This window comes from Amphiura filiformis, chromosome 8 (assembly GCF_039555335.1).
Source record: "Amphiura filiformis chromosome 8, Afil_fr2py, whole genome shotgun sequence".
NCBI lineage: Eukaryota > Metazoa > Echinodermata > Ophiuroidea > Amphilepidida > Amphiuridae > Amphiura > Amphiura filiformis.
Window position 1 is genome coordinate 12,150,420 of NC_092635.1, and position 22,604 is coordinate 12,173,023.

The 22,604-nt window shown below is 35.6% G+C and overlaps 1 protein-coding gene across 1 annotated transcript in view; it reads right to left on the minus strand.

The window, feature by feature from the left end:
* Positions 1-22,256, minus strand: part of LOC140158212 (melatonin receptor type 1B-A-like) — a 63,492-nt gene extending 41,236 nt beyond the window's left edge. The window contains exon 1 of the mRNA XM_072181335.1: positions 21,328-22,256. Within this exon, the coding sequence (XP_072037436.1) occupies positions 21,328-21,626 (299 nt within the window). The 5' untranslated portion in view covers positions 21,627-22,256. The remainder of the gene's footprint in view (positions 1-21,327) is intronic.
* Between the last annotated feature and the right edge of the window lie 348 nt (positions 22,257-22,604).

Consider the following 22,604-nt stretch of genomic DNA (forward strand, 5'->3'; position numbering starts at 1 on the left):
ATTTTTATTGAAAAACTGTTTTCTGCTTACGTTTATCAGCCAGGAATTGTTACGTCAGGACTATCAAAAAGGTGATGACCGTTGGGCATTGTGGGACGTAGTTTTTCCACTGAATAGATGTGAGATTGCACTAATGAATCGATAATTGAAAAGCTATTTCAATTCACCTGTTTATCCGATTGCGGATTTAAACTTTGAAAATGTCATCCTTTGCTATTTTCCCACGGGATGACCAGAGCGGGTCTTGAAAACGCTTCTAACGTTTGATATGATATTTGATAATGAAGTGAATAGAAATGGTACTTAGAAATCCTAAGTAGACACGACAATTGTCACTTGTCGGTAAATCATGTATCGTATCCTTAATGGATTATATCTTGGTTATAGAATTAATAAATACATTCTTAGTATGCGAACTTACTCATGCTCATGAACTTGACAATCTTACAAAGCATTCATAAAACAGCGAAATACGTGTTATTTTCTGATCGTGCCCATATAAGGAGTTGTAATTATATTTGTTGTTTAATGCTCAATCAGTGATGTGCTTCCCAGAACACCACAAAATTAATTCAAATCTAGATTTTGGCATTTGTTAAACAAAATTCATTAAATCACGATTTAGGCATTTATTTGATAAAATTCATTAAGATCCAGATTTTGGCATTTGTTTGACAAAATTCTTTAATATCCAGATTTTAGCATTTATTTAACAAGCATGAATGCACGTGCTTTTTCAACCGTGCAAATATAAAACATGATAACAATTGAATGAAGACAAAAATGTGACATTTAACATGAAAGTACAACATATACTCACGCAAGGAAATCCCGTTGTGGAAAACCAACATGTGAATGCGCTATGGCATTTATTATGTCAGCTGCTTTATATATGCATCTTACATATCTTAGTCAAAGTTAATCCTCATATGCATTGTCTGGTTGGGGAACAATTTCAGGGCGGATAGCCTACGCCATGTTAATATAAATTGATTCATCCCTAAAGTACTTCGGGACCCGCCGCACGAACAGCACTTTTTTTCAGACTAGTTAAAACAAACATTTTTTCACTTTAGTTGCTACTTGATAAGCTTTTTCAGTGACCCAATACCCAAGGTCATTGGGCAAATCTTAATCTCTCGTTTCTATCTGGTGTAGTATTGATCGTTTCAGCCACATATATAACAAATACGAGCATGCATCCTATTGCACATTTGACCAATTTTAACCCCACGTTATTCGCGTATACATACGATGTCACTATGATAAAAGCTGTAGAAATGTATTTTGTAATGTTTGGTTCACATGTGTCTTATTGTTTAAGGGTACGTTTAAAAGAATTTATTCTTACAGTGATGCATTCTGTTAAAATGCATACAACTGTAGGACACAATTCTTGTTATTAAAAGGTCGTTCAATCTATTAAAATATGTATGGATTCTTGCTTATATTTGTGTTTTAATATAGGTGTGCAGGTGTATTTTCGTTTATTACATGATGAGTATCCCCAGATCTAAATTTATTTTCCCGTAACTCGATAATACTTTCAGCGCAAGGAGAAACATAAAACTGTTTGTTTATTCATCCCTTGCGAGAAACACTGTGGAGCTGAATCTAGTCTAATTTAATCTAAGGGAATTATCTTGAATACACGTACCCAAGTAAACATCTACCAAAAAGTAATTACCCCCCCCCTTGATGAATGATTCCAAAACGGTGAATCACATGCGGGCATGATATGCCAAATGGATATGCATTTGAAGCGCATAGCTGTTTTATTATGACACCTTGGTGACAGATTTGTTGCAATGGTCCCAATATTGATGTCGCAACATTCATTTCATGATTTGAACGTTGCAGTAAAATCCTATTGCCTTGTATTCAGTATCCATTGAAGAAAATCTGCTCAGCTCCCAATTGATAATCGTTTTTGTTTCGTGCATTTGGAAGGGATCAAAACATGAGATGATCAGTAATAATTGTCATTATTCACATCATTGATCATTATTTTACGTAATTTCGAATTGTAACATGAAGATTTCAATAATTTTTCTGACCAATAAGGTCCTAAATGTCCTTTTCAGTGGTAAAGTTAGATTCAAAATTTCCTGATTGGGAGATGTTACCAAAAGATGTACCCTTTGGTCGTCCACTTCTTGTGACCTTCTTGGTCCCCACAAACATTGAATATGTCATATAAGTAAACAATGATCACTGGTGTGAATAATGACATTTTCTTTTATTGATAATCACATGTTTTGACCTCCTCCATATTCACGATTAGTTCAAGACTTATGAAGCAACTGAATTCAGGCACATAATCAAACCAAACTGCAGTAAGAGTCAAGCATGACAATAATTTCGACGTCACAAACACACATGGAATAATACATTATCTAATGTATAAAGTATTAGTGAAATGGAACACAATGGAATTTATTATGAACAAATTGGAAATGTTATCAAGACGTAGACTCAATATGTAGACATGTCATATTTAAGATTAATAGATTCTACCGTGAACAGCCCTTAAATTTTTTAAAGCACGTATTTTTTATTGAAAAACTCTTTTCTGCTTACGTTTATCAGCCAGGAATTGTTACGTCAGGACTATCAAAAAGGTGATGACCGTTGGGCATTTTGGGACGTAGTTTTTTCCACTGAATAGATGTGAGATTGCACTAATGAATCGATAATTGAAAAGCTATTTCAATTCACCTGTTTATCCGATTAAACTTTGAAAATGTCATCCTTTGCTATTTTCCCACGGGATGACCAGAGCGGGTCTTGAAAACGCTTCTAACGTTTGATTTGATATTTGATAATGAAGTGAATAGAAATGGTACTTAGAAATCCTAAGTAGATACGACAATTGTCACTTGTCGGTAAATCATGTATCGTATCCTTAATGGATTATATCTTGGTTATAGAATTAATAAATACATTCTTAGTATGCGAACTTACTCATGCTCATGAACTTGACAATCTTACAAAGCATTCATAAAACAGCGAAATACGTGTTATTTTCTGATCGTGCCCATATACGGAGAATCGGAATCAACTTAAATTTTGGGAATAAGCTATTTTCGTGGATATCTACTGAAAAATTTCATAAAAGGAGGATGCTAGGATCACGAAATCCTCCTTTAATCAGTAGTTTGCTTCCCAAATTCATTGAAATCTAGATTTTGGCATTTATTAAATAAAATTCATTAAAACACGATTTAGGCATGTATTTTATAAAATTTATTAAGATTCAGATTTTGGCATTCTTTAAAATCCAGATTTTAGCATTTATTCAACAAGCATGAATGCACGTGCTTTTTCAACCGTGCAAATATAAAACATGATAACAATTGAATGAAGGCAAAATGTGACATATTGAACATGAAAGTACAATATAACATACACTCAATTCTCACGCAAGAAAACCCCGGTTGTGGAAAAACCAACATGTGAATGCGCTATGTCAGCAGTTTTATATGCATCTTAAATATCTTAGTCAAAGTTAATCCTCATATGTCTGGTTGAGGAACAGTTTCAGGGCGGACAGCCTACGTTTTTTTTGTGTTAATATAAATTGATTCATCCCTAAAGTACTTCGGGACCCGCCGCACGAACAGCACTTTTTTTCAGACTAGTTAAAACAAACATTCTTTCCCTTTAGTTGCTACTTGATAAGCTTTTACAGTGGCCCACACCCAAGGTCATTGGGCAAATCTTAATCGCTCGTTCCTATCTACACCAGGCACAAAAAGAAACTCGTCAGTTATATTCATCCTTGCTGTTCAATAACTTGATAATTTTTTATTATTCTGAAATATAAATTTTGTTAACTGGACTTTTCGTTCTCATTTGACACCCTGTTCGTGAACATTGAGCAAGAATTGACCAAGATATGCGCCTCCAAACTCTCAAACCCCAAAATGAAAAGTTGCCATTTTAACGATTCAATTGTGCCTGAGCTGTGTGCTTTATTGATTGGCCAGAGGTGCTTGTGTGCAATTAATACAACAATGCGTTCCCATTGAAAATCGTTGAAAATGTAACTTTTGATTTTGGAGTTTGAGGCTTTGAGGCTTTGAAGGCGAATATCTTGGTAAATTCTTGTTCTTTTTTTCACAAATTGGGTGTCAAATGAGAAAGCAAAGTCCAATTAACAAATTGTATATTGCAGAATAATCCAAAATTATCAAGTTATTGAACAGCAAGGATGAATATAACTGACGAGTTTCTTTTTGTGCCTGGTGTAGTGTAGTTATTGATCGTTTTCAGCCACATAACAAATAAGAGCATGCATTATCTTATACATTTTACCAATTTTCTCCCACGTTATTCGCGTATACATACAATAAAAGCTGTAGGAGTGTATTTTGTAATGTTGGGTTCACCAAGGTGTCTTTTATTGTTTAAAGGTACGTTTAAAAGATTTTATCCCTACAATGATGCATTCTGACACCATTCTTGTTATTTGTTTATATTAAAAGGTCGTGCAACATTCTTGTATTAAATGGTCGTTCAATCCATTCAAATTTGTGTGGATTCTGGCTTTTATTTGTGTTTATAGGTGTGCAGGTGTATTTACCGTTTATTACATGATCAGTATATCCACAGATCTATTTTCCAGTTACTCGATAATACTATCAGTGCAAGTAGAAACATACAGCTGTTTGTTTATTAATCCCTTGCGTGAAACACTGTGGTGCTGAAAGAAGTCTAATTCAATCTGAGGGAATGATCTTGAATACAGGTACCGAAGTAAACATCTACCAAAAAGTAATTACCTCCCCCCTTGGTGAATGAACATTATTCCAAAACGGTTAATCATATGCCAAATTTGGGATATGCATTTGAAGCGCATTGCTGTTTTATTACTATTCTGACACCTTTGTGACCTCATTTGTTGATATGGTACCAATATATTTGATGTCGCAACATTCATTTTAATGAACGTAACCCAAGATTTGAAAGTTTCAGCAAAATCCTATTGCCTTGCACTCAGTATATATTGAAGGAAATCTTATCAGCTCTCATTGCATTATTCTTTTTTGTTTCATGCATGTTTTGGAGGGGATCAAAACGTATACGGTAATCAATAACAATTGTCATTATTCACATCAGTGATCATTATTCACGTAATTTTGAATTGTAACATGAAGATTTCAATATTTTTCTGACGAATAAGGTCCTAAATGACCTGCAATTGCAAGTTGTCCTTTTCAGTGGTAAAGTTAGATTCAAAGTTTCCTGAGGTGTTACCAAAAGATTAATATGGAAATTAAGTATACAATGACCACTGGTGTGAATAATGAATTTTTTTTATTGATTATCACATGTTTTGACCTCCTCCAAATTCACGAAACAAGAAGACTAATCCAATGAGAGCTGAAAACATTTCCTTCCATGGACACTGTGAATACAAGGCAATAGGATTTTGCTGCAACTTTTAAATCTTGGGTCACTTTCATTTAAATGAACGTTGAGACATCAATATTAGTTCGATCCATTGCAAGAAATGAGGTGTCATAATGCCCAAAAATAAATTCTGCTTCGAATGTATATCCCACATTTGGCATATTACCAGCTGGAATAATCAGGGGCTATTTTAGACAGAAAAAGTCACTGCACATTTGGCAAGTGTATAATGGTTACTTTTGTCGCAGTCCGTGGGCATCGGAGTTGGCGGGTAGAGGGTTGAGTTTCTGAGATTTTTAAACTGAAGCACGCGTTAAATTAATGCTAAATGAATCTAAAACGATGGAAGTTATTCATTTTTGTTCTCGTTTTAGAAATGCATCTTCTTTGCCACCTCTTGCCATTAGAGAATCGGCCATTAGTACATCAAAAGAAGCGGGTGATCTTGGTGTAGTCATTGATGGGGGCATTGATATGAAAGATCACCTTAAAAAGGTTACTAAGGCTGCCTCCTATGTCATTATTATAATTGGCATGATTCCCAAATATCTTGACCAAAACGCAACAAAGTGGTTAGCTTATTCTTTTGTGTCGTCGCAATTGGATTGCTGTAATAGCCTGTGTATTTGGCCTTCCTCAGCTGAATCGTATATACAAAATTGTGCGGCTAGATTGGCGTAAAGGACCAGTCCTTCTCGATCTTCACTGGCTACCTGCAGTTGTGTACCGTATTGAGTTCAAGATATTGCTAATCACTTTTAAACCCTTTAATGGTCTTGCTCCATGTCGTATATATTGCTGATCTTTTAATCACATTCAATCCTGGCCGCTATGCGTCACAAAACCAACAACTAGCAACTTTTGGAGGAGGTCAAAACCAGCAACTAAATTTTATGGCGAGCGGGCTTTCTGTAATGTTGCACCCCTTACCTCACTTGTACACTTCAAAAGTCAGCTCAAAACACATTTGTTCAAAATTGCTTTTACTGATTCATAGGGTCCTTGAAGTCTTTATTTAAGGGATCTAAAATGAGCTTTTATTGCGTTTCGACAGTATTTTTTGTGAGACATGAGAGCACCTCAGACCTATCGAATTGCATTCTGAATACGAAGCATGTCTTTCTGATATCAAATAATTTTCATTTTTTGAAAATCACAATATAATACAAAATTTATGACAAATTATAAAAATTTGATATTTTTCAAATTTTTGATATATAACAGTCCTCGAAGTAAATTATATAAATCTAATGACATATTCTTAAAGTGTATGTAGCAGGAGGAAAAGCCGACGGTCAATTGAAAATTTTGACCTTTCATATTGAAGATATGGATTTTTTTCCCAAAAGACCTAATTTTTTTTTTTTGTGTTTTGGGAAAAAAATCCATATCTTCAATACGAAAGGTCAAAATTTTCAATTGATCGTCGGCTTTTCATCCCACCAACATACACTTTAAGTATAAATCATCAGATTTATAAAGTTTACTTCAAGTACTGTTAAATATCAAAAATATCAATTTTTAATGATTTGCCATAAATGTGTATTAAATTGCGAATTTCAAAAAATTAAAATTATTTGATATAAGAAGGCCATTCTTCGTATTCAGGATGCAATTCGATATGTCTGATGTGCTCTAATGTCCCACAATAAATACTGTCCAAACGTTCATACCCCAGCCCTTAACTCTATGAACTGGCGTTGCTTTTCGAATATCAATTATCTTTGCTTCTGCAGTTTGACTCCCTGCGTTTTGATATTGCTTCTTTAATTTAATTTTGTTGTATTTTTAAATGATATTGCTTAAGCTTTACCTTGTACATATTATTTGATTTGCCTGATTTAGTTTCTTTCACAGTGTCTGCGTTTTGATATTGCCTTTTTATATTATGTATTATTTTTAAAAGTGCAATATTAGTTTCTGCAAATGAAATGTTGTATCATTCTGTGTGTTATATCGATGGCATTCTTAAAAATTTTGCATGTTTAAAACTCTGCAGGCACATCCATGGGTTGAAACTACGTGTCCTGATAGGGCATGATATCAAAACAAAATTACACTATTTGATGAATGTTTTCAGTCATCCAGTTGTAGTATATGAAGTTTGGAATTAAATCAAAATACTGGACTTACTATTTTTAGCAAAGCTACGTTGCGTGTGATACCATCACACTTCATCAGGCAACTGACACGCTGGACTGGTCTTGTGACAGACGGCTAGGGATCGGCTTGATGGCTCTAGCGGAGATAGCTTTAGCGGAGTTAGCCAAGGATAATAATATTGTAGTGGTTCCCGCTGACAAAAGGTAAATGTGTAGTTGTATTGAACAAACCTGATTACGATAGCAAATGTAAAGACCTACTCAAAGACGAGGAAACGTACAAACCTGTAGGCTACAATCCCACTAGTGGCTACAGAAAGAAAGTGACTGATTTTACAACTAAGTTAACCACTGAGGGTACTTTGAACGTTATCCAAAAGAGGAAACTAGATCCCCCCTCGGAGCCAAGTGTGCCTGCCTTTTATGGGCTCCCAAAGATTCACAAAGCCGAACCAATACCTGTCAGGCCAATCGAGAGTAGTATTGGGTCCATAAAATACAATCTTGCCAAGTACGCGGCGGAAATACTCGGTCCCTTAGTCGGAAAGTCACCGCACCACGTTAAAAAATACGCAGGATTTTGTCAATCAAATCAAAGACATTAAGCTTCGTGAAAGTGAGACCATAACTTCTTATGATGTAAGTGCTCTCTTCACCTGTATCCCACCAGACTTTGCTATCAAAGTAATGAAAGAGTGCCTCAAAAATGATGCCACTTTACATGAACGTACTGATCTTAGCGTAGATCAAATTGTGGAACTTGTAGACATTTGTTTGAAAACAATGAACTTTTCATACCAAGGCAAATATTACAAGCAACAACATGGGTGTGCTATAGGCTCGCCAGTTTCACCTATAGTTGTTAATTGGTGCATGGAAAGTTTCGAACAAGATGCATTACGTTTGTACGCGGGTACACCCCCACGCCTCTGGCTTCGTTTTGTCGACGACACCTTCGTTGTTATAGAGCGTAGTGAATTGGAAAACTTCTTTCAACACATCAATGATATAGATGAGAACATCAAGTTCACCCAAGAACTTTGCAAAGACAGCTCCCTTGCATTTCTTGACTGTTTAATCACCGTGAAAGGTGACGGCTCCCTATCATCCAAAGTATATAGGAAACCCACACACACAGACCATTATCTACAATTTGGGTCTCACCATCCTCTCGTACACAAGCTAGGAGTCATACGAACTCTCCAGTATAGAGCGGACACTATCATAAGTGAAACTGAACAAGTCCCGGAGGAGAAAGACCACATTGAAAAGTCACTTAAAAATTGTGGCTACCCGAACTGGGCATTCTTGAAAGCCAACAAGAAGAAAAGCCAGAATAACCAACAAACCAACGGGGGTGGTAGACCTACTCAAGCGCGGGCTACGCTACCGTTCATCTCGGGAACCTCGGAACGCGTCAAGAAGCACCTGAAAGCGTACGGGATTGCAGCCTCGTTTAAACCTGGAAATACCCTCCGTGGGAAACTTGTTTATGTCAAGGACAAACAACCCAAAGAGAAATCTTCTAATCTTGTGTATGGACTTGTGTGTGCTGGTAAAGACTGCACTGAATCCTATGTGGGTGAAACCAAACAAGCCCTAAAATCCAGAGTAAACCAACATAGGCGGCCGAGCACCAACGAAGCCCAAAACTCCGCTGTCTAAGAAAGTGGTCATTCCATAAACATTGAGGATGCAACCATTTTAGACAGGGAGGAACAGTGGCACCGCCGAGGCATCAAAGAGGCTATTTGGGAAAGAGTAGAATCACCATCACTCAATAAAAGGGGAGGCCCACGATACAACCTATCTCACGCATGGGACAGAGCCATCAAGCCGATCCCTAGCCGTCTGTCAGTCCAGCGGGTCAGTTGCCTGATGAAGTGTGATGGTATCACACGCAACGTAGCTTTGCTAAAAATAGTAAGTCCAGTATTTTGATTTAATTCCAAACTTCAAAATTACACTATATCATGTGTACATTTTTGGCCATCCAAAATAACCATTGGGCCTGGCAAAATATTTATCAATGAAACCCAACTTTTTGGCTATTACAGGATTACAAAGCTTAGACACGAGACTGTGTACTCTTACACATGCCTTATATAGGTCAAGTGCATGTTATCCAGTGGAACAAAATCAATCCATCAAAACCCATTACTTACTTGGAAAGCAATATAGTTTTCTATTATTCATCAGGTACATGTAATTCAATAAATGTCTGCAGCAATCTGTGCAAATATCAATGCCCAACTACTTTAATTATTCATATTGTTTCCAGTCAAGTGCAATTCTTCATTGTGTTCACATTTTTTTCATTTTCTTAATATGTATTGCAATTTTTAATGTAAATGTCATGCAATTCAGCCGTTGGCTGCTATGTGATTTTTAATAAATATACAATATATACAACAATAATGTAACACGTTACTTTGACCCATATTTTACCATCAATTTCCAGTTTTGTAATTCACACATGTTTATTGTGCTAGCTACTGCTTCTAAATATAACATACATTGATTGAACAAATTAAAAAACTTCAAAGGAATGACTATAATTATTCGACGAAATAATGACGCCAGGAATCAACCATATCATAAGAATTTGGGGAACATGGGGACATAATTATAAAGATCATAAAAATACGAACAATTAAATCTACAGTTATGATTGATGCAGAGGCAAGACTGTTATATAAAGGGTTCACAAAAAATAACTCCTCCCTAAAATTACAAAACATGACTTTGCATAACTTGACATACATTTCGTTGATTTGAAAAATTCAAACACATGTGAATAAAGGAATCATTTTCCCACCCTCCGAAAGTTCGTTATTTAAAAAATCATTTTGTTTTGGCCAAAAATAATAACATTTTCCAAAAATGATGCTTTCAGAAAAAGTTGTACTTTTCCACATCCTATACATTTAACGTACAAAGACATTCTCGATATCAATGTTTTGATTGATTTAATGGTGCTTTTGTTTTTCTTTAATTTTTATGTATACGATTACCCAGTTACCCATACAATCATCTTGCAGTTTAAAACAATGATTCATTGACATGTACGGGGTTTTTCTAGAAGCTTTTATTGAGCCGGTGTTTTAAAAATGGTAAAATCAATTTAGGAGTTACAAAACATTTCTTTGCATATCTTGACATCCATTTGGTTGATTTAAAAAATTTAAAAACCTGTGAATAGAGGCATCTTGATGTCTTCAAATTCTAAAAGATACTGTAAAATTTTAATTACTTATCCTATCATAGTCAAAGTATAGATTTTCTGAAGGGAAATTTGACGGGGAATCTAAATATGGACATATTTTTTCTGTATGGGTTAGGGGAAAATGTTTAGGTTCAAAATATGTTGAATTGTAAAAAAATCTAACATACTTTGGGACATTACCAAGCAGCTGTGAATTTGGTTTCTTCCAAAGTCAGTTGGCTCTCCATATCCTCTAACCAAATGAATGTTGTTTACTTCCAGTTTATTACTGTAAGTTGGTAATAAGCAATGCATTGAGTGATCCATTTTTTATCAAAATCTTTTTTATTTCACCCTGTATAACTTGCAGGTCACCCTGTATAATGAGTTCAAATGTATATATTTGAATTGCTTATGCCTTCAGCTTTCCAAAAATGTATACTTTTGCTAGTTTAGGGTTGATGATTGTCGAGATAATCTAATTAGAAACCCGCTAAGGATGGCGAGTTCAGGACACACAGCCTATAACAAAGATTCTTACGTAAAATGTATTATGTTATCACTATAGACGAATCCAATTTCACGCATTCCTACACCTCAATGCCAGATGATTAGCTGGGTCCCCGCCGGCTCCATTTCACCTAAAATGTGAAATGATGGAGGGTATTTTAAACTGCATTATGTCACCTGTGTAACACGTCAGACAAAAGAAAGAGCTAGAAAGATGACAGTTTACAACTAAAAAGAATCTAATATCGACTTTTAAGCGGCTTTAATGCACTCAATTGGCCAGTCACAACACCAGTTACGTGCTGCGGGGACCCAATAATGGCCGACCAAATCCTGACAAGGACTTGGCTCGTTGGATTCGACAGTTTCGTATGTCTTGGGCGACATACTTCTTCAGAGTGATTGTTATCCCATCAACGTCCATTCTCTGATGAAGCGAGTACTCGCATCATGCTCCTTCTGTAATACTTTGGTATTGTCCCAGTTGATAATATGGTTCTGTTGAATGGCAATTGACTTACTTTGTTCTGCAATTGGATCCATCTGGATACGTATTGAGATGTCCTGCCGTCATGAACAGAGACGAGGGGCTACCATTTAAGTCACATGTATGACCCTCCCCTCAAGACCACGCCCCAAGGGATGGAGCTGTGTTACCACCAGCACTGAGGATGATGGGATACCAATCACTCTGAAGAAGTATGTCGCCCAAGACATACGAAACTGCCAGGTCAGTGTCACAAATTGTTTTGTTATGAAAATTCCAAATTATTACTACTGAACAAATTTTAATCTTACTACTACTAATACTACTGCTAATAATAATACTATTAATAATAACAATAATAATATGGAGTAGATTTGAGATGTTCAAACAAGATGACATATTTCATGAGGTTGACTTTACTGGAACGACCTTATCTATCAAATTCCCTAGATTATTGTCAACTCTCTTATGTAAATAAAAGTATTTATACAAAGATACGTTTGTACTGAGAAACCAACGGTTATTTGGTTACTGTAAAGTGAGGGGCATTTCATTTACAGTATAATTTAATTGGTTTATTGTGGTACAATCAATACGAATTACATTTACAATCGGCCCAAGGGCTAACAATAAAATTGTACACTAACTTGATTTATTGGGAGTGTCCTTTCTTTTCATTGCCCATTTACATTTATTACATGCAAGCATGCATGCTTATTTCAGGCTGGTTTGGTTTTGCTTCAGCCTGGTCCCATCAGGACCCATATCGTGTTTCCGCCTGGACCGATTGGTCAAACAAACAAACGAGGTAAAATCACCAACAGCCACCAAGAACGGTTCGCGGAGTGCAAGTACCGCGAGCCTTCGCTTGTTGAACAAAAACCACCAATCCCACCAACCCGCCCACCAAGTAGAGGATATGACATGGTTATTCCTTTTTTCTATCAGATGAAAATAGGTCGGAGCTAGGGATGCAACTAAATACAGACACAAAAATCAATACAAACTTCAGTGAGAGTCAAGCAGAATAATAGACTCACCAAGGGCCGAGGCTGACTATCACAAAACGTACACCGTACCTTGAATAATCTGTTATCTAATGAAATATTGGTGGAATATGTGGAATAGAGCACAGTGGGATTTATCATGACCCAATTTGAAAGGTTATCAAGATGTAGAACTGTCAACGTATAAAGTATTAATAAATTCTACCACAAACACCCGTTTTCCACATATTCTTTATTGAAAAAGCTGCGGTTCTCTTTTCAAAATGTTTTTTGCTTACGTGTATCAGTCAAGGATTCTTACGCCATTAATACAAAAAAGGTGATAACTAATACTACTGAACAAATTTTAATCTTATTACTATTAATACTACTACTTATAATAACAATACTATTAATAATAATAATTACTAACATTAATAATGTGGAGTAGATTTGAGTTCCAACAAGACGACATATTCAATGAGGCTAACTTTACTGGAACGACCTAATCTATAAAATTCCCTAGATTATTGTCAACTCTCTTATTTAAATAAAGGTATTTATAAAAAGATACTTTTGTACTGAGAAACCAACGGTTATTTGGTTACTGTAAAGTGAGGGGCATTTCATTTACAGTATAATTTAATTGGTTTATTGTGGTGTAATCAATACGAATTGGCTACAGTAAAATTGTACACTAACTTAATTTATTGGGAGTATCCTTTCTTTTCGTTGCTCATTTGCATTTATATGTATTTGTCTCCTACTTATTCTGTGACTTTCATGGAAATAGCTTGATTCGTTTTGGCGTGACATTGCTATTACTGAAAATGGACGAAAACTACATGTGTGTAATCAGTGCAAAGGCATCATAACACATGGATCCTTTATCACCATCGCCAGCCGCACTGTGCAATATATTGGAGAAATCCTACATTCTTTGATAGGAAATGCATCAAATTTGGCACAGATGTAGAGCTTACAATGCTAAATAATTCTTGATATGGGATTAAGTGAAACATTTCAATATGACATCAGATATTTAGGTTGAAAAACATACTTTTTATGTGATTTTTACCAAATTTTTAACCCAAAAATGTCATTATTGAAGGATCCGCCGCAGTATATTTTAATTTTCTTCGTTACGTAGCTGTGGGTTTGCCCATATACTGTGGACATAAATGCATGCTGTGACCATGGTGACACTAAGGACGAACCTTCTCTATACTTTTATGAAAAATCCATCTCTGTCGGCATTTCAAATGATGAAACTCACACACCTCAATAATTGTCTTCAAAACTGCCGCCAAAGAAAGAATAGTTTAAGGTCACTCAAGCGTAGTAAATCCTTTATTTCATACAATGATTGCTTCGTAACATCATAAATAAACGATAGATATCGACTATTTAGTAGAAGTAAAAACAGGACACAACAATATACTGCATAACATTAAAAGAAGTGGGTAATGGTGAATCCAACGGACGAGGACACAAAACACATCAAGGATCAATAAATGATACAAGAGGATACCTTGAATAAGAACAACAGGAAAGACAAAAAGCAAGGTACACCAACTTGATGTGGGGAAACAAGTAAAATGCAGACTAGACAGTATGCAGGGGGACAAAAACAACAAATGTAGGCAGAAGAAGTAGGCAAAGTTCGATAGCCAAAAATTACCAGTTCCAAGGCCCACAGAAGTAAGTGCTGAACCTGCAAAAACAACAAGAATCAATGGTAATACAAAACTGCACTAGAACAAGTGATGAAATACAACCTTTTTGTCTGTTTAGTGTTTGAATGCTATGTACACAGTGATTTTTATCACTTCCAGTGTACTGTTTTCCTGACACTTTTGTGGGCTCTGGAATTGGCCATTTTTGGCCATCGAACTTTGCCTGTTTTGTGCCTACTCTGGATGTTTGGTTTAGCGTGTCTGTTTATATGCACAGTGATTTTTATCACTTGTTCTAGTGCAGTTTGATCCTTGTTGTTTTTGCAGGTTCAGCACTTACCTCTTACTTACTACCTAAATAATTCCATCTTTCTCGGTATAAATCATTCTAGGACACTCTGTAGGTTGATGACAACATTAACAAAGTTTTGTATAAAAACGCACTAAAACAATATTTTTTTTAATGTTTTCAAAATGTTATTGTAAAATATGTTTTGCAAACATAAATAAACGATAGATATCGACTATTTAGTAGAAGTAAAAACAGGACACAACAATATACTGCATAACATTAAAAGAAGTGGGTAATGGTGAATCCAACGGACGAGGACACAAAACACATCAAGGATCAATAAATGATACAAGAGGATACCTTGAATAAGAACAACAGGAAAGACAAAAAGCAAGGTACACCAACTTGATGTGGGGAAACAAGTAAAATGCAGACTAGACAGTATGCAGGGGGACAAAAACAACAAATGTAGGCAGAAGAAGTAGGCAAAGTTCGATAGCCAAAAATTACCAGTTCCAAGGCCCACAGAAGTAAGTGCTGAACCTGCAAAAACAACAAGAATCAATGGTAATACAAAACTGCACTAGAACAAGTGATGAAATACAACCTTTTTGTCTGTTTAGTGTTTGAATGCTATGTACACAGTGATTTTCATCACTTCCAGTGTACTGTTTTCCTGACACTTTTGTGGGCTCTGGAATTGGCCATTTTTGGCCATCGAACTTTGCCTGTTTTGTGCCTACTCTGGATGTTTGGTTTAGCGTGTCTGTTTATATGCACAGTGATTTTTATCACTTGTTCTAGTGCAGTTTGATCCTTGTTGTTTTTGCAGGTTCAGCACTTACTTCTTACTTACTACCTAAATAATTCCATCTTTCTCGGTATAAATCATTCTAGGACACTCTGTAGGTTGATGACAACATTAACAAAGTTTTGTATAAAAACGCACTAAAACAATATTTTTTTTAATGTTTTCAAAATGTTATTGTAAAATATGTTTTGCAAACATTTTTTGCCAAATGTTTTGACAACACTTAAATAACATTATGTTAGAATATTTGCAGTAGGTTCAACAAATGTTTTTGAATGTTATAAACACGTTTTATACCCTATACCCTTTATATAACCCGACATTTAAATGTTTTCTGATAACACGTTCTAACCTTTTGCGAATGATATCGAAAACGTTTTGTGTTTTCTGGGTAAAGATTTGAAAATGCCATCCTTTGCTATTTTCCCACGGGACTGGCCGGAGCGGGTCTTGACTTTTAAAAAACCGCTTCTAACGGTTGATTTGATATTTGATGATGTAATAAATAGAAATTGCCACTATAAATAAGTGAGATGGTCTTAAGTGAAATATTTATAGAAAAAAACTTGATTTTTAATACAAATATAATATAATTTGATAGTGTCATAGGCGTGAAATTTATTTAATGGACATTTGTTGTCATTCTTCTCAGCTGACCTTGAACCACTGACTGACAAAGTGCTTATTGTATAATTGAATAAGTTACTATTTTAATTTGATTTTACTTTATTATGTAAAGTGACTTGATATTTTGATGAAAATCACATAAGATAAGGAAAATGGCCCGGAAAATGGAAAAGAAAAGGCAAAATGAGACATAAATGTTAAAACTAGAGACACTTTCGCCCATAGCCATCCATATAGCTTGTAAGGCCGATCTCTAAGGGATAAAATCAAAACTCGATCGGCGGTCAACTGCCGGTTCCGAGTGGTTCCGTCCGGTTGAAGTCGGTTTCTATTCTCATAACGATACTGACCACTCTCTATTGTTATTGTACACGGTGGAGCCGATCGATACATTAATTTGAATACGTTGCAGAATTTTGAAGTCTAATTGTTTAATTATTTAAGTACACTGTTACAAACATTAATTTTCATTTTTTAGTAAAGTCAGAATAAAACCATAATTCCAGCATACCTTTTTTCATCATCATCACCATCATCGTTAGGCTGCGGAGCAGGGGATCACAAAGTCTTTCTATGTAGTTGTACTACAATTGTAGCTAAGGAAGCTAATAATATGACATCTGGTTGAAACAAGTTATCTACATCCAGTAGTTTCTGAATAGAAGGTATGATGTTCGCTGTCGACCTGATCGCCTGTTCCCTACTTCCCATGTGGTGGTGTATACAGGACGTATCTTCTACAGGGTTCTTCCTCTGACATCCTGAGAATGTGTTCATGCAATCGTAGTTGTCGTGACCGTACACAATTGTTAAGTCCATTGTTTCGATGGATAATGATGTGCTTTTCCAAAGGCTTTCCATTTAAAAAAAAAAAAGCTGACCATGCAGGTGCCTTTCGTTTGGTCAGGTAGCAATGGTCGCTGCTACCAGATACCATCATAGATCCTATGCACTTGAAGTTGGAGACATAATTGATAGGCTCTTCGTATGCTTGGAGTGGTAGCTGTGGGTTTTACCTGCCAAAAATAGTCATGTACACTGATGGCGTAGACCTTCTGCAGCTGCAGCTGTCTTGTAAGCTATGCCCTGGATGGATCTGAGAAGTCCAAGTCGTTAAAGTCTCGGCACGGTGGCGTTTAGATTTACGAGGATGTGTTACCACACCAGAGTCAGTCCCTGAAGTAGTACTCATCATCAGATAGTCTATGAACACAATGAATAAGAACGGGGCTAAACCATCTCCCTGCAAAGCCCCAGTTGATAGGAAATACCATCACAGCGCTTTTCGAGTGGTTATACAATACAGCTCTAGCATTGACTAAACTTGCTGAAACACCATAGTGACGTAGAGCTGAAGCTGCAAACTCAACATTCCTGTTGATAGAATCGAAAGCCTTCTTGAATCAATGATGGTAAGTGGTAGCTGATAGCTCTGGAACGCTTCCATGATTCTACTAACAACATGGCATATCACACGGGTTGTTTGATGTGACCATTTATTAATGTTTATAACAATAAATTATATAACGTTTAATTCTAGACCTGGAAAATACCAACAGTTATCCCACTAATATATTTTACAGCTATTTTTAACATAGATTCTCGTTTCTATATCAATTATCAAATTATTCATCTTTTTCTGATGTGGTAATTTTATTCTATTAACTGAATTTGTGTGGAAATTGAGGGCGCTATTTACATGTATTTTTAATTTAAATTAGCCAAATGATATGAGTTATTCCTTACATTTAATGATAAATAGCTTTTTGAAAATTTCCTTGCCATTTAATAGTCTTTTTTTTGTTGATCTTTTAATGGCATTATACAAGTGTCTATCCCTTCTAAAGATGCAAATAAGATTTACGATATAGCGCCATCATTGTTCACCTTTTCTTAAGAACGACTATAGTTTATATGCTATCAAACATATATAATCATAGTTTTTGATTTCACCCGGGTTTTTTTTTACTTTCGACTGCCAAAATGTCAAACTCAGTACTTTATTTCGAATGCCACCAGCAGAATTAATCGATATTTCCATTGTGTCATACAGAATCGTCAATCCATGGGTATATTTCGCGTGTTAATTTTGAACAAATGGCAGACGGGGGAAAGAAAGACGGGGAAGGAAATGAGAGAAAGGGGAAGTGTAAAGAGGGGAGGAAATGGAGGATAAAGGAAACGAGGACGAAAAAAAACCCAAAAAAACAAGGAGACAGAACTGAATAAAAATGGAAGCCCAAGAGTGATAGAAGAAGTGGGACGAAAAAGGGAAAATGGGGGGAAAAGACAACTTTAGTAAAACAAAAAAAAAACCCAATTTGGTGTGTTTATTATAATGGGGACACAAATCAAGCGAAAGCAATGGAAGGGGCAGGAGTTATGCATGGCGAATACATCTGTTCTTATAAATGCAGGAAAGAAATGGGAGAATGTGAAAAAAGCAAAAAGCAATGGAAGACCACTATAAAAGGAAAGGAATACTTTTCGAGATAAAAACTGGAGACGAGTGAATATAACAATAGGAGGAACTAATAAGTTAATGTAATAAGTAGAGCTTTTCGATTATCAATTCATAATGTAAAGGGGAAAGAATGAGAGAAAATGGAAGAAGGTGAAAAGGAACCTGGAAAGCAAGACCAGGTATAAGGACAGGAAAGTAGAGAGAAAATAACCCATCACATCGAAACACGGCAGTTGTCATCAAAAATTAACTTACAGGTTTCTTTACCAGACTAAAGGACTGCTTTTAAGCTTTAAAATGACACCTCATCCATTGATGTCGCATGTAGAATGGTGATTTTATGGAACAAATAGAATTCAAATTCCTTATTATTCCCTTTATTTTTCGGGGCACATTTTCTTTATTATCTTTAAATGTGGGTTTCCGACAACTGCCGTGTTTCGATGTGATGGGTCATGTATGACCGGGTGAGATGATTGAAGGAAAGAAAGGTTTACACAAGGGGAATTGATGTAAACTACTGTAGAGGGGAGTATGGAGAGGGCATTTGAACTCTTTCCAGGAATTGTCCATAATTATGTCACACGGTTGTAAATTGCATTACATGTTTTTAGAGTTTTAAATATAGCAACAATTGTGGTGTTATTGTTATGTAGACCGTACACATTCAATGTTAACTCAATTTGTCAAAACAACTAGCTTAATTGCTGCGGTATAGTAGGTCATACAAATAATTATGAATGATTGAAATGCAGTAAATACAAGGCTGAAGTGTATTGAACAAATTTGTGTATTTCAATACTGTGTTTAACTAAATAACTTTGTAAAGAATTTAATATGCAATGCCACATGATTGATTGAACAAATTTTTAAATGGTTAAAATGGCAGAACGTATTTTTAAAAAACAAAAGATGAAACCCAAAAATACAGCATAATACTCTACAATGGTTGAGTGGCCACATATACGGGGCCATATAATCTACTATGCAGTATGCATGTTGCACTAGCAGAATATTATTTACATTGAGAGCAACTTATCAAATCAGGAATGTCAGTTTTATCTTCATTGTATTGTTATCACGTTGTAAATGCATTTTTGTTTCACTTTCAGATTATTCTAAAATCAAAATTAGTTAGGCATTTACGTTTTTTACATTCTTAAACTTTCGCATACAAATTCAATTCAAATAGATTCTTTTAATGAAATTGTTATACTTGTTTAGAGTTGCCCTTGTTAAAGACCCATTCAGTGATCCCAGCGAAAGTGTAAACAAATTAAAATTGTTTATAAATTGCTTAAAAGTTAAGGATAAGTCATTCAAATTGTCATTTGGTATTTTGATATGAAAAATTTGGCAAAACACAAAGAAAACAGCAGTATTAACGAAGTTGAAGCCCCATTCAAATACATGTAGCTAATTTAGATACTGTCAGTATCTAAATACAGATTCATGTAAATTCCTTATTTTTACGATCGTCCGGATGAGCAAGTCACTGAATGTGCCTTTAATAGTGACCCGTAACAAGCTGCAAACATTATCCCCTTCCCGGTACGTAGAATTCTGCTGGTTATTTTGTGGGTGTGTGTGTTTAGTTTAGTATAGTCTAGGAGCCTTAAGAATTGAGTTCAACACCCATGTCTACCAATGTTTAATGCTAAGGTGCTATAGCCCTCTAGATAACTGCTAGTGGGTAGTGGACTCAAATTGTAGGGTACGTTTTTCGCTAGAGGTCAGGAAAGGTCACACGGGGGTAAAAAAAATTGAAAACGCTTCAATCTTGTTGAAAGATATATCAAATTACTCATCTGATGACAAGGATTGAGAACATGTAAGTTTGTGATATCTAAGACCTATAGTTATTGAGTTATCTGACATGTTTTTGGTTGTACGGGAGTCGAAATTTCAACTTACTTCGATTTGGGCAAAAACGGTGGCAAATTGCTCATCAAGAAAAATCAAGAAACGGTATAGAACTTACCTTAACTGTTTATTACTTTATTTGTTATGTGCAATGGAAGTCAGAGATCAACAGTGGCATATTGCCACCTAATGGCCTTTGACCTTGTTTGCAATCTACCTCATTAAGTGAGCACAGTAGATAGGCAAAACTGTTCTTTTTCTGATTCTATTCAGCTACACGAACGATTTGCTACCATTTTTGCCAAAGTCGGAGTAAGTTGAAATTTTGATCCATGTACATCCAAAAACATGTCATTTAGCCTAAAAATGAGGTTTTTGTATGATAACCCAATAACGATAGTTTGTAGATAGCACAAACTATACATTATTTTAATTTGATATATCTTTCAACAAGATCGAAGCATTTTCAGTTTTTTTACCCCTGTGTGACCTTTTGTGACCTCTAGCGAAAAGCGTACCCCCAAGCAGTGATCTAGAGAGTCAGTACTAACACCTCATGGTATCAAACATTGGTGGACATGGGTGTTGAACTCGACCAAACCCCTTGCTCCTAGACTAATTGCATGGTATACTAAAATGAGACAAAAAGATTGAGGGGAACTAAAAACCCAAATTATTATTAACACATTTCATTTCATCAAACCGAGATCTGAAGAATTAAGTGCAAACAAATCGTCAGAGGACCACACAACAAAAGTGTTACGGTATTTATTTATTTTTCTCTGAACCGGTAAAACACTCTCATTATTGTTTCGCAATTAACATTATTTACTTTGATTCTGCGATAATTGTTTGCATGCAATTAGAATAAATAATAATCATTACTTACTTGTGAGACAATACAGCTCCAATGACCATCAAATTACCAACACTGCCAACAACAAGAATCGCACTGGTAAGCACCAAATAAATATCGTCTAAGGTACTCCATTCATGCTTGATGTCTGCATCTGGTGATGATGATATGGGTACCTCTGAAGATGATGTTAACATAAAACTTGAAACATTTTTGTCACTTTGTTCTGTAGTATAAAAAGTAAGCGGCAATTCATCAGTAGATTGAGCAGTTGTGTATGAGAATTCTACTGTTATATCTGCTGCATTTTCTGTTGAAGTGTTCCAATCCATGATTTGGTAATATCGGTGGATACAAGTGGCTTACGGGTAGCACCGTTAGCACGTATATCAGTAACACTGTGAAGTTAATAACTCATCTGTGTAAATATGTACCGTAAAGGATACGACTGTAGCAGTGTACACATGAACATTATTGGGTACGGGTACGTAATCGTCCATTCCACAAAGATATCAAGTCTCCAAAGTGTGTTTACCCAACGTCTTAGCATTTGAAATGAAATCAGTCAGTCAGCTACAGATTAAAGCAGCAGCAATTGATCGAAAAGCACGAAGACACTAATGTGATCGTGACTTAAAATTGCATTGTATCGCTGTAAAGTAATAATTGAAAACAGCGCGCATTCATACCATTTACTAACTATCCCACAGTTCCCCACGCCAACGATGTCCAAATCGCGTCATCGTTCTCGTATAAGCAGCGGATTTTAATTTGATTTGCCGTTTTACAATGAAAAACAAAGATTGAGTAATTTGCCATTCGGTGATGCAGAAGCTTGTATTATTTATTCCTCAACCACATCAACTATTTAACTGAGTAAGGTGTCGTAGGTTATACTTCTATGTTCACAGTCACCCTGTATCTGACCAGAATCAAGCAAAATGTTTAAGTCAGACGGAAAAGCTTACATAAGCATGCTGGTCTGTATGAGGAGAAAAGAAAGAAAGAAAAAAAAAAAAACTAAGGAAATGAAAGGCCACTCACCATAAATCAAGTTACAATACTCTTAGCTCCTAGATCGAGAAATAAGAAATTGTGAATTGTGATTTCCATGCCCTGATCATACAAAGGCCTTACTTTGATTGAAAGACTGAAAGAAATTTAACAACTTTGGCTTTTAAAGGTAGTATACCTGCAACATTTTTAAAAACATTATTCTATTTTTTCATTGTGAAACATTTCAGGCTTCGACTAATAACAAAAGTTACAGTTTATGAATTAATCGTATTTTAATAAAATAATTGATTGAA